This window comes from Typopeltis vanoorti, chromosome 11 (assembly GCF_054136105.1).
Source record: "Typopeltis vanoorti isolate ZY-2024b chromosome 11, IOZ_Tvanoo_1.0, whole genome shotgun sequence".
Classification (NCBI taxonomy): Eukaryota; Metazoa; Arthropoda; class Arachnida; order Uropygi; family Thelyphonidae; genus Typopeltis; species Typopeltis vanoorti.
Genome location: NC_143559.1, coordinates 73073694 through 73087648, shown reverse-complemented (window position 1 = coordinate 73087648; position 13955 = coordinate 73073694). Strand labels below are relative to the sequence as shown.

Here is a 13955-nt window from a genome sequence, read left to right as displayed (position 1 = left end):
TTGGCCTACTCACAGATTCACTTCTGCATTCACAGCTGCAGTCTCCCTGTCTGCTCTGATGTTCCCCTCCCTTATTTCACTGTTTGTCTTTCCTGCTGTCTCATTTCCTTTACTCATACTACTCACATCTCCATTCAACTTTCCTACTTCTCCACATCAGTACTTCCTGCTTTAGATCTTCTGCTCAATGCAGTTATTCCTTTTCATTCCAACAACAATCTCTTCACTTGACTTGCAAACAAAAAACCATTGTAGGCCATCTCTCTCTCTTATACAGTTCCATCTGTTTCCCAAAATCATACCATTCACAAACTACATTCGTTTCTCTTTGCACACAGCTCCACTTGCAAACTATTTCATGAACTTTGCTGAGTCAGTTCATGGTCATACTTGGGAAATACACACACACACATACACACATCTTTTCCACCACCACCACCACCATTATTTTTCATTCTCTTCAACAACCTCCTAATATCCATTTTTTGCATTCTTGTTGTTCCCAACCAAATCATTTGCTCATTTCCTCCTCATATCCATTGCTTCAGTCACCGTGCTCATTCTACCTTCAGTAAAACAAATCTCATGCATCTTTGCATATGCGTCTAATAATTGAATCTTCATGTAGTGCAACTCTCATATCATTTGCTACCGTTTTCATGTGGCAAAAAATATTGAAGTGGAGTGCAGTCATTAGTAAAAATCAATACTTGAAATAGAAAGTGCAATCAACAACTTGAAATGTGGAAAGTCATCTGGAGTAGATGATATTTGCCCAGAAATGCTAAAATATATGGTAGTATAAAAGTTTTTAAAAATTTTAGCGCCTCCATAGCTCAGTCAGTATAGACAAAGCTTTGGTCAGAAAGACCTGGGTTCAATTCTCATCCATGAGAAATCTGGTCTCTTTCAACTAAAGGTGAGTTAGCCAGTCTCATACAGAGGTAGAGGGTTTTTTTCACCTGGAAACTCAGGTTTTTCATCTCTCAGAGCCATGAATACTTACAACAATGTGGAAGAAATAAGGTCCTCACCACATTATCCTTATACCCTGTAGTCAACCTCCTAGATGGAGATGACACATGATGATGATGATGAAAGTTTCACAGTGTTTGCACTGCATAATTCAGAAAGCCTGGTCAAAGGGTCAAATTTCATATGATTAGAGTTGGGCTCTCATAATGCCTGTCTACAAAAAATTAAAATAAAACTGAATGTGCAAATGACAGAGGAATTGCCCTAATCAGTGTTTTACAAGCATACTTCAGAAAGAGTAAGAAAAATTGTCAAAGAAACTTAGAGAAGAACAAGCTGGGTTCATGCCAAATAGAGGTTGTCAGGATCAGATTTTAACTTTAAGACAAATAGTTGAGAAATCATGAGAAGATAACAAAGATCTGTATTTAAGTTTTGTAGATCTGGAAAAGTCATGTGATATGCTGCCAAGAGAAAAACAGCTCAAAATGCTACAGTTATATGGGTAAATGGGACATTATATCAAGCAATACTTAATATATATTTGAGCTGTAAGTCAGCATTTAGAATTGAATGAGATATAAGAAGATGGTTTGATGTTAAGTCAGGTATATGACAAGGATGCTCATTATCTCCACTGTTATTCATCATCTATATGGATTACATTATGTAGGAAAGTGGCATTAGGTCTGATATCAAAATTGGAGATGTTAATTTCAGCTCTTTACTTTATGCAGATAATGTTATATTTCTAAATAAATGCAGTATATGTCTGCAGAATTTCCTGGCTAAATTGAATAATTGCTGTAACAGATTTGGCATGAAAACCAATAATAAAAAGACAAAGAAGACTGAAAATAGTCAGGAACACTGAAGACATCAGTTGCATCCTAAATGGGAAACCTATTGAACAAATGAAATATTTCAGCTATTTAGGTACAATTTTTATTGAAGATGGCAAATTAAATATGGAAAACTGTTGAAAATTTATATTATATTATATTAAATATGGAAAAAGATAACGGAATTAGCAAAGCTGATAGTAGAGAGTCAACCAATTAAATTTATATAGGATAAGAGAGAAATCAGTTAAAGCACTGTATACAAGACAGCACTGAAACTAGTTTTAACTTGACTGGTTTGGGATCTGAGAAGAGGGTGAGAAATAAAATGTTTGATGAAAGACTGGATGTGAGAATTCTGAGAAAAATTAATAGAGTTAACAGATGGCATCAGTAGCAGAATCATATTAAAAATGAAGATATTAAGAAGTTTAAGAATTAACTTGACATTGTTAGTATTCAAGAATGGGTTAACAGAGCTAATCTGAGGTAGTGGTCACTTAAACAGAATTATTATTATTTATACGGGCACCCCATGGAGTCAAAAGACTCATCACAGGAGACCCACTATCCATTAGAACAATACCTAATCCTACATTTCCTTAAACTTATTCACTGTTGGGGTGCTCACAACCACCTATGGCAATCCATTCCACTCATTCACCACTCTCCAACTAAAGAACCTAGTGTACACACTCTTAGATAACTTCCAAGTGTGATCCCCCCTCCTATTCCCTATGTATTGAAAAATTTCTTTTGTGTCAATCTTATGGAATCCCTTTAGCAACTTACAAGTTTCTCTGATATCCCCTCTCCTTCATCGGTCAGTTAAACTCTGCAACCCACACATCTTCAATCTGTCCTCACAGGGAACCAGAGGATAGATCTCCCATGAAAATGGGAGAAGAAAGTTTAGTAAAACACGTGTTTGGCTTTAAATTTTTTACTTGGTTTTACTATAAATTAAAGAAGTTATATTCTTGGTTTCATCCTTTATCCAAGTGTATCCAGAAATTAATGTTGATTACCTGAAATCATAATAAACAAAATGTGTGGTCTGTACCATTAAAATCTAAAACAACCTGAAAAGTTTGATAGTCATTCAACTTTGTAATTGGTCACCTCTGCTCAATACCCAAGGGAGGATGTTGGATCCTAATTCGTCTTAACCCATCTTTGGATCCGACATGTTTGTCACTACGATGTTCTTAAACAAAAAATAAGTTGCTAGTTGATTTCTAATCCAAATATAGAGAAAATTTGTATTTATTGACTGCGCCACTCTATATCTAAATTAGTCCAAGAATTGAAGTAAAACCAACTCTCAACTATTTCCCCTTAATATGTTATTATTATGTATACAGGCCGAGTTTATTTAACTTATGTAATTCACCCACTTTGGTTCGAATATTTTATGAACGATGCAGTAAAAGAGATTCAGGTAAAATACAACTTTAGATCAACAAAACAAATATTTAATTTAGGCTCACAATTTATACACTTTAGTTTAAATCACTGAATAAGCTATTATAAACATTTTAGCTCATCTGGTAATTTAGTCATATAATTTCAAGCAATGGTTAATCTGTTGTCTGAAATACAGCTTTCACAAAATTCAATTAACCATTTGAAAAAGTTCAATGTCGTAAGTTCCTTAGTAACCAATTACATTAATATCTCATAGTTACTTAAGTTCCAAATACAATAAAAGGGCAGTAACACTTCTTCACAAGTATACACTCTTAAATCCATACTCCAGCTAATCTCTGCAATAGTTACTGTTAATATAGGGATATTCTAGGAAGAAACACACACATATCCCCGCATAGGAATATCAATAGTTGGATAATTCTTACCAGTAATCTTCCTTGTTCATCTACTTATATATGAACATTTCTTATAACTGCATACACTTAAAACAATTAACAACACTCATTAAAACAAATCTTCTTAGTAATAACTGAATAAATTAATGGTCGCAATTCACATAGTTAAAACGTTCTTGCTCAGATCAAAAGGCTTGTACTATCTTTGACATCACTTGACTAATTTAGTATTCTACCAATAACTCTTGAACTAAGATAACACAGTAATTCTTTAACTTGAAGTTTTTACGCACAATTGCCTATACTTCCGGCATTTAATTAATCTTTTAGGCACTATATCTCTTAACACAGCTATCGTTTAAATTCAACCTTGCTGCCTCTACTTATTCTCTTAGTTACTCCGTGCTAAGCTTCAAGTTTCCGTGTGTCCCTGAAAAGTCGGTCCTGAATTTAAATGCCAACTAATAATAAAGTATAGCTAGTCATCCAGTTGTCACTTTGCTATCTTCCGTTGCTTTATTGTTGTTCTACAACTTACTAGCTAACTCGCTCCTCGACTAGTAAACTTTAATTAGCTACTTGAGTGACTCGCTGTTATCGTACTCTGATTCCCCGAATGAATAGCTTTCTCCACGTTCTTAGCTTATATATCCCTTCTTCCTGCCGAAATTATTCTCATGCTCTCTTCAACTAAAATCCTTTCCAGCCCTTCAATACTAATCTGTAACGCACTGTTCTAAACTCGTGATAGCTATCTTACATACATCTCCATGACAACCAAAACAAAATATAACAAAACTGAGGTATTGCAAAACGTTATACCTCTACATACAGGAACAAATAAAGAATATTTACACTTCAATTAATACGCAGTTAAAATGTTGGATACAAATTCTTACAATATTAACATAGAAATAAATAAAATAAACTTAATAATATTTTAATACAGAGTCTTTTCACTATTAATACATATCATTGATTAAATAATTAAATATCAAATAAACTTAAAGGTAGTTATATGAATATTAATTTATAAACAAGTGATTTACATTAAATAATAATTACAAGTTTGGCTTATGTGATGGAAGATCATGTTGGATTCTGAAGCAAATATTAATTACTCAAATCTCTATGTATTCAGAATCCAACATATATACAGGATACAAGTGATAAATAGCTAATGCTTAAATTTTCTCGGTTACACAAGAAAAGAAAAAAAAAGTGATAGGTGTGCAAAATCAGCTGCTTTCCAATTGGTAGATTGAATCATGCAGATAAGAGAGACCTAGTGATGCATACCAAAATAAGTTGATTTCTTTTAAAACTATACATTAAATAAATATGCTATTAAACACAGTATTTCTTTAAATAGAAATTTAAGTCAATGAAGTGTGCATGAGTTACAACTCATATTGTCTTGAAAACTTATCCATAAGGTGAAAAATTCTAAACTGTTATTTTATAATAATCACACAAACTTTAATTCCTTTCCTAATGAAAACAAAATATTTTAGATGCATAATTTTATTATGTATAGTATAAGAGAAGAATGCATCAAATGATAAACATCCAGCTAGTGTATCGAGTGCCACTTTGAACATAAGAGATGACTTTAGTAAATTGATGTACACCTCATAGCTTTATTGCCATTTTGTTTGTTTCTACTTTGAATGCAAGGAAAATGCAAGTTGTTTCTTGTTAGTAACCCCCATGTACTTATTGAAAACAAAATATAAACCCTAAATATATCTGAGAAACATAAAAGTGATTAGAATAAATACAGGTATTCACAGTTGTAAGAAGCGGCACATTATTATAACTGTGGAGAATGAAGTAGATATTATTAAACAGCATAAAAAAATGTAATAAGTTCATAGAAAGTCGCATAAGTTTACAAAGTAAATGAATTGGCTGTTAGAACTATCATAAAACATAAAGTTTGCATATGCAACCAATGCAGTCCACGATCATTTCCTAGAAAAGTGGTATATTAATCGAACAAATTAATGGCAATTTGGACTGAAGACATGGAACAACAATTTGCACAATAGTTGTTATAATTTGCTTTGAATTCATTTACTGACACAGCACTCACAACTGACTGGCAACCCATTCCACTCATTCACCACTCTTCAAGTGAAACACTAGCCCTCACACCCTTGCTAACTAAACTCTTTCTTAATATCCGAGGGTCTCTATCATATCACCCCTTTTTTCTTCTATCCACCAATTTCTGTAACCCACAAATCTTCAATCTATACTCATAAGGAACATCTCATAGAACTGCCACCATCTTGGTCACCCACCTCTGGATCCTTTCCACCTCTTCTGTATCTCCAAGGAACCCAAGTGATGAGATTTGTGCACAATAATCAAGATGGGGCTGTATCAAGAGATGATGTCTTTATTGTGCTTGTTAGTGTGTTGCAGTTCCATAGCTGATAATCTAATGTAATCACAATGTCCAACATTCTCAATCCCCTAGTACCTTCCATCACATGCTGTCTTAAGTAATTATTTCTTAGTAACTACATAAATTCCATTTAATTTCTCCCATGTGACCTTTCCTCCTTCCAGTCTATGAAAGTTTATTTCCGAATGCATATCATTTGTATCATCTCTCTTACTTCCCTGACCTATAGCAGCAACCAGCTATATATTTTGTCCTGTTATCTTCTGTCTCACACCATGTGGCCTCAGTTATGTTGCTTTCCATTTCACTGATCACCCTGTTGAGCTGTTATTCTTTTTGGCTACAAATCGTCTGCTATTATCAGTAATACCCCTCTCCCAATTTTGTTTGCTTTATCTGTCCTGAAAGTATTATAGCCTTCACATTCAATACCAATTACTCTATCATCTTCTATTAGGTACATCTTGCTAATACCAATAACTTTTGGTATTAGCAAGGGAAGAGCAGACTAATGCCAAAACTCTTACTTGTTCTGAATGTTTCTCTCATCATCATCATCATCAAATTCGTGATGTATCCTCTAGGGGGTGTACAGGATAATTATGATAGTACTACATGAAAAAAAGTAACACCACTACTAACTTACTTCTGATCAACAATTTTCCTTCAAATTAATCTGTTATCTATCAAGACTCCAACATTATCAAATCTTTATTTCTGTCATTTTAGGCACTTTTTACTATATCATTCCACCTACATCTTGGACTTCCTCTGGGTCTTTTTCCTGCCACTTGGCAAAGAACACTTGCTTTGCTAATCTTTCCTCCCCATTCTTAAGTGACCATACCACTTGATATTAGCTCTACTAACACATTCGTGAATGCTAACAATGGCAAGTTTTTTCCTAATATCCTTATTTTAATGTAATTCTGCCAATGATGCCATCTGTTCTCTCCAGTAATCTTTCTCAGAACTCTCATATCAGAGATCTCCAGTCTTTGATCAAGTGTTTTATTTCTAACTGAGCTCTCAAATCCATAAGTTAAAATTGATTTGAACACTGTCTTGTATACATCTAATTTAGCATTTAGATTAATTTCTTTCTTCCATATAAATTTATTCAGCTGACTTCCTACTCTACCAGCTTTACCAATTATGTTGTCTATTTGCATTAACAATTGTGCCTAAATAGCTTGAATGTTTTACTTGTTCTTTAGATTCATCATTCAGGATACAGTTGATGCTTTCAATGTTTCTGCCTATTTTCATTATTTTTGTTGTTTTATTGTTGATTTTCATACCAAATTTATTACAACAGTTATTCAATTTAGTCAGGGAATCTTGCAGACTTGTACTGGATTTATTCAGAAGTATAACATCATTTGCATTAAAGAGCTAAGATTAACATCACCAATTTTGATATAAGATTTAATACCACTTTCCTTCATAATGTAATCCATAGATAATGAATAACAGTGGAGATAATTGTGCATCCTTGTCACACCTGATTTAACGTCAAACCATCTTCCTATATCTCCTTCAATTTTAACTGCTTACTTACAGCTTGAATAAAGACTATGAATGGGAGGAGGGGGGTCTGGAAAGTTCTGATAAGTGCCATGAACAAAAATGATATTAAAGGAACTGATATAACCACAAGAAAGAATATATCTTAAAACTCTTTAATCCCCATGTAATAATTTGTTCTTTTTCTGTTAGGATATATAAGAAGACAAAAAATTAATTAATTTTTGTTCTAGGTGTTTATCAGAATTTTTCAGATCCCCCCCTTCCCTCGTATTGGTTGATATAATGTTCTATTTACACCATATATCGATAGTGTTTTGAAGAGCTTTCTTCCTGACACCTTTTCATATGCCTTTTATAGATCAATAAAACTTAAATTGAAATTCTTGTTATATTCCCAAGATTTCTCAACTATTTGTCTTAAAGTGAAAATCTGATCCTGACCACCTCTGTTTGGCCTGATTCCAGCTTGTTCTTCACTAAGCTTCCCTTCCACAATTTTTGTTAACCATTTCTCAAGTATACTTGCATAATGCTGGCCTGGTTGGCTGAGTGGTTAGTGTATCTGCTCTCCAGCCAAAGGCTGCAGGTTCGAATCCTGCCATGGGCAAGGATGTTTGTGATTGTCTGTGAAGAGACTGGTGGTGGGCAGCAGATGGTGTTGGTGTAGTTGCGGTTAGTTGTGGTTGATGGAGACAGAGAGCTGTAGAGCAGGTGCCCTCCTTTCATGAGTCTTTGGACTCCCTGGAGGTGTCACATAATAATAATAATTTTTGCTGGTGTGCTTGGCCGAGAGGCTAGCATATCTACTGTTAGATCGTACTTTGGGGTGTTAATATTACTCAATTCTTAATGTGTCTTATAACTACTTTCTCTGTGGTCAGGGATTGTAAGGTTTTCCCTGGGTAACAAATCCTAACAAATTTATATTTATACTGCACCAGTTAGAGTTATTATACCTTAGATATGTTCGGGGCTCTCAAAAATGTTGCAGTCGTGGCCCCTTCTCTTTCTTATTTGGTTATATCTTTCTTTCCCCTTTATCATGGTTCGTAGTTTAGTGATTGGCAAATGTCGGTTTCAAACACACATTCAATGCCAGGATTTCAAATGACAAAACATAAAGTTTTATTTTACACTAATAAAATTACATAAAATATGAAATAATCAATTCTTCTGTTATCTTAATTAGATTAAACCACATTCAAACAATATCACATGAAAATCTCACAAATTAACACATTCATCATTCTCTAAGAAAGGCATGCACTTGGGCAATGCCTTTTATCTTTATCTTTTACCTTTAAACTTCGGACTACTAGTCCAATGTTCCTAAAGTTACTCTAACAAATAAATTAGTTTCAGTTTTCTTTTTAGCGACACTGCTTAATGTGTTTTCCTTCAGCACTCTCACTTAACTTTAGACAGGACAAAATTGCCTTACCGTTTCTGGCTGCTCACTGTTTCACTGAATCACCACGTGCGAGTCACGTGTGCATCCTTGTTGGATCCTTGTTCACACTGCAGATTTTTTTCCTTCCTGTCTCTTGGATTCACGCGCACTGAAATTTTGCCGTTAGCTGGGAACATCTGATGTGCTTGTCTGGGATTTCTGGATCCTTCAAGGGGAAACATCACGGTTTGGGTTTCACTTAGACCCGAGCTTTCCCTTTCTAGTCAGAGATCATCCTCCTTCCTACTTCCTTTTCTTTCATTGTTTTCCCACACCGTGTCCCTCACTCTCTGTCTCCCACTTTTTCTCTTTCTTTCGATCATCTACCTTTTTCTTCCAAGGAGCTTACATTCACGGTCGCATCAAAACTCATGACAGAGCTCCTCTCAGAGAATTATCTAATCCTTGCATGTAAGGTTCCAATATGGGCTTGTCAAGGTCATGCCCTTTACACTCTTAGTCATCACGTTTTCTTTGTTTGCCATAGCTTACACACCATTCCTTTATTTCGATTTATTCACATTATTTTCCTTCATTAAAATTACACATATTAAATATTTCACAATCTTTCCCTTTCAATAAGTAAATAGATATACACTTAATAATTAGATACTCAATCCACAATTACATGATACACTTTACACTCAATATACAATTATATAATACACTTTACTTTACCCCCCCCCTCCTTATTTCTTTCCAATACAATTTTGACCAGCAGTACAGGTATTTTCTCTGGTTTAAAGCTCCTTTCATTGTTAGATCACGAATGAGTGTCTGTCTAGTAAAGGCAGGCCTCATTCACGATCTAACACTACTCTCCAGCCAGAAGGCTGTGGGCTCGAATCCTTCCATGGGCATGGATGTTTATGATTGTCTGTGAAAACACTAGTGGTTGTGGTGGGTGGTAGATGGTGTTGGTGTAGATGATGGTTGCGGTTCAGTGTAGTTGGTGAATTGGGTGGTGGAGACAGAGCTGTAGAGTAGGTGCCCTCCCTCGATGAGTCTTTGGACTCCCTCGAGGTGTCATATAATAATAATAATAATACTTACTAGGAACACTCAGCAGGGAAATACTTCTATAATTCTCACATTCAGTTTTATTTGTCATTTTATGGAAGCTATGAGAGCTCGGCTCCGATCATCTAGAATTCGACCCTCTGACCAGGCCTTCTGAATTATGCAGTGCAGCCACTTTAAAACTTTAATACCTCCATAGTTGAGCATTTCTGGTTCGGTTTCATCTACTCCAGCTGCCTTTCCACATTTCTAGTTTTTGATGACTTCTATTTCAAGTATTAGTATACATAAAACTGAGCTGTATCCTTTTCCCACAACTACCTCTACACTTTGTAGAGGTAGTTGTGGAAAATTCTGACTTTCTACCTCTTGAACTAAATCCAACTTTTCCCATCCACCTATACACTCGTTTGCTTTATTGGTATCCACATGCTCCCATCTACATCCTTCATAATAGCTCTAGTTTCTCTGTCTTTGCATTCCAATCTCACAGCAGTTTGCAAATTTATCATACATCTTAACAGGCATGCTTAAGAACTCATTAAAATCCCCATCATTCAATTCCTATCACTCTCAGGGAACCAGGCCCTTAATCCATCTACATCTTTCGAGACAGTCCCTAGCCATAGTTAAACCAACTTTGCATTTTCACAAGGAGCATGTGACATGGTGTGCACATGACAAAATTTAAACACTTTTTTTTTCTTTACTCAGTGCAGCATAGAATGCTGAAATACACTACAGTATTTAGAATAAGGAATTGGGAGAAGACACAGAAGTGGCTAAGTGACAACAGTGCCATTTTGTTTGTCCACACACACAAAAGTCAGTTTTTTGGATTTAGAGTAAATTAACCAACTGACTCTGGCAATCTATTCCACTCATTCACCACTTTTCAAGCAAAAAATCTAGTCGTCACTCCCTTCCTAACCACATTCCTACTCAGTTTCCATGGATGATCTTTAGTCTTCATCACATTTATGTAGTGAAATATTTCCTGCATGGCAGTCGTATAAATAAAAATATTTATCCTATAGATAAAAATATGATACTGTATGAGGATCAACATATCTTTGTGAAGAGTCGGACATGCCTTAGTAATTTACTAACTTTTTATAATAAAGTAACAGCTGAGTTGGATAAAGGAAATGGCTACACGATGATTTTTCTGGATTTTGCAAAAGCATTTGACAGAATACCACATGGAACTCTTTTATGCAAACTAGAACAAATGGGGATGGATATGACAGTGGTTAAGTGGATAAGAGGATGGCAGCTGGACAGCTGGCAGCCATAAGAGGCATCTGTCCAGATGCCTCTGGACATCTGGATGCCTCTGGACATATCAAAAAGTAGTATGTGGAGGGACAGAATCGAGGCAAAAACAAGTGACTAGTTATGTGCCGCATGGTTCAGTGCTGGGACCATTGCTGTTTAATTTGTACATAAATGATTTAGGAAATAACCTGAAATTAGATATTCAGTTGTTTGCTGATGATGCAAAATAGGTAGAGTAATTGTTAATCAAGGTTATGTGGAAAACTTGCAGGATAATTTAAATAAGCTGTCCGTATGGGCAAAAGTTAATGAATGTCAGTTTAATGTGGAGAACTGTGAAGTTATGCGTTTTTGGATAAATAGATTGCAAGTTGTGTATCACATTGATGGCACTGCACTCCAGGAAATAGATGAAGCTAGAGATTTAGGAGTGGTGGTGGTGGTAGTAGACAGAGAGTTAATATTTAGAGGAAATATTGCTAAAGTAGCCCATAAGATTACTTGACTATTGAAGAACACATTAACAAGTAGAGATAAGGAAGTTGTTTATTCCTCTTTACAAGGCTTTGATATGCCCACATCTGGATTATTGTGCTCAAGTCTGGTATCCTGATTTTTTGGGATGGGGAAGTTGTGGAAAGGATTCAGAGGCAAGTGGCCAAGATGATGAGCGACCTGTGGAATGTTCCCTATGAGGATAGATTGAAGGTTTGGGATCGCAGAAGTTAGTTGATAGAAGAAAAAGAGGGGATATGATAGAAGCATTTAAGTTGTTTAAAGAGTTTTATAAGATAGATGCAGGGGAATGTTTCAGCACTTGGCTAGAGGGACCAGAACAAGGAATCATTCCTGGAAGTTGAATAAAGTGTAGTTAGCACGGGTGTGAGGACGAGATTTTTTGCTTGGAGAGTTGTGAATGAGTGGAATGGGTTGTCAGAGTCAATTGGGAGTGCTTTGTCTGTTTAATGGGTTCAAGGAGAGGTATAATAGATTGGGTCTCCTGCAGTGAGTCTTTGGACTCCATGCAGGTGTCAGTATAATAGTAATAATAATAACCTCCCCCTAAGCAACTTATATGTTTTTATCATATCCTGCCTTATCTGCTGATCATCTGGCTTCTGTACACAAATGTTCAACCTCTCTTCATTTTATGCATCACACAGTCCTGCCACTATCTTAGTTACTGTCTTCTGAATCTGCTCTGCCTCATCCACATCAAGAAATCCAGGTGACCAGATCTCTGTGCAGTCATCCAGATGATGCCTTATCAAAGTCTTATAAAGTGAAATAATAACCTTATCTCTATATTTCTTCAATGACCAGGTAATCCTATGAGCTGTTTTAGCCACTTTTGTAATATGCCTTCTGAATTTCAGCTCTCTATCCACCAACACCACCCCCAAATCCCTGGCTTCATGAAGTTCTTGGAGCACAATTCCATCAGTATGGTACACAGATGGTAATCTTTTCATTTTAAATATTTTGCAGATGATGTTATTTTGTAATAAAGCTTTTTTCAAAGCTGGACACACGGTACTCAACTTTGAACCTTCTTTCATCATCTGCACCTTTTTTTGCATATTCTTGAGCGTGGTTAGCCTAGTGTCCATGCGCTATGCAACCATATGCCTGGGAAAGGAGTGTCCTGGGTTCGATTCCCATCACTGATGTGAGGAGCTTAAGGATCTTTCTCAGACATAGCCAAATTAGCCGGTCTTGGGCATGGACTGCAGACTTTTTCTCGCCAGTTAGTTTAGCTGAGGTTTTTCCTCCTGCAAACAGGCAAACCTGCCCCTTGAACGCACATGGATTACAGTCATGAATATGACCAGCCATATGCCGGTCCCAAGCCCGAATAAAATTGGGGGGGGGAGCAGTGGTGAGCTACCCTGTAAAAATCTCACCAGGAATACTTTGTGGGCAATGCATATAACGTCACTTACTGTCTGAAACAACCAAAAGGGAAAATCAGTCAGTAGTAGTAGTACTTTAGTATTTTGTTTACTTCTGCTTTCATAATAAACTATTTTAAACTTTTCAGTATAGAAAAAGTTCTTAATATAATTGCATTTTGGAATTTATATAGACTACAAGTTGTAAGCACTCGAGTTGGTGGGGTGCCTGAAGTTTTGCCTCCTGATCTTATATGGTTGACAGAGCCAAGTGTTAAAGGTATGGTTTAATCTTTAATAGCCAAGCAATATATCTGAAGAGCTAAATAATGGATTAATTTATTTTGCATGCATAAATTATTTTTTCTGACTTTATGCTATAATGAAATTTTATTATTATTGTTTTTTTATATTATTATTTTATATCATTTTAGAAGACTTGTGTAACATAGTGGAAGTGGTGTTTGCTTCCATAGCACTAAGCCACTTGAAGAAAGACCTGGGTTTGATTTTTGTCATTGAGTAGACAAACGTTTTTTTTTTCTTAGCATTTTTTTTTGACTGGTTCTTGAGTTAGTTGATTTCTGGTAGGGGAAAACAGGCTTTTTTTCTCCCAGAAACTCTGGTTTTTCTTCATGTAAACCAAAAAAAATGACTATAGAACCCACACTGTTTCAGACAATAACATATCATGTTAGGATTAGAGACTATGAGATGGCAGCATTTGTT

At 35.6% G+C, this 13955-nt stretch overlaps 1 protein-coding gene across 6 annotated transcripts in view; it reads left to right on the top strand.

The window, feature by feature from the left end:
* The window catches only part of PIG-A (phosphatidylinositol glycan anchor biosynthesis class A), a 187048-nt gene that overhangs the window by 128453 nt on the left and 44640 nt on the right, over positions 1-13955 (top strand). For all 6 annotated transcript variants that reach the window (XM_090400369.1, XM_090400371.1, XM_090400367.1 and 3 more), the window contains one exon: positions 13421-13506. In XM_090400369.1, coding sequence (XP_090256495.1) covers positions 13421-13506 — 86 coding nt within the window. The remainder of the gene's footprint in view (positions 1-13420; positions 13507-13955) is intronic.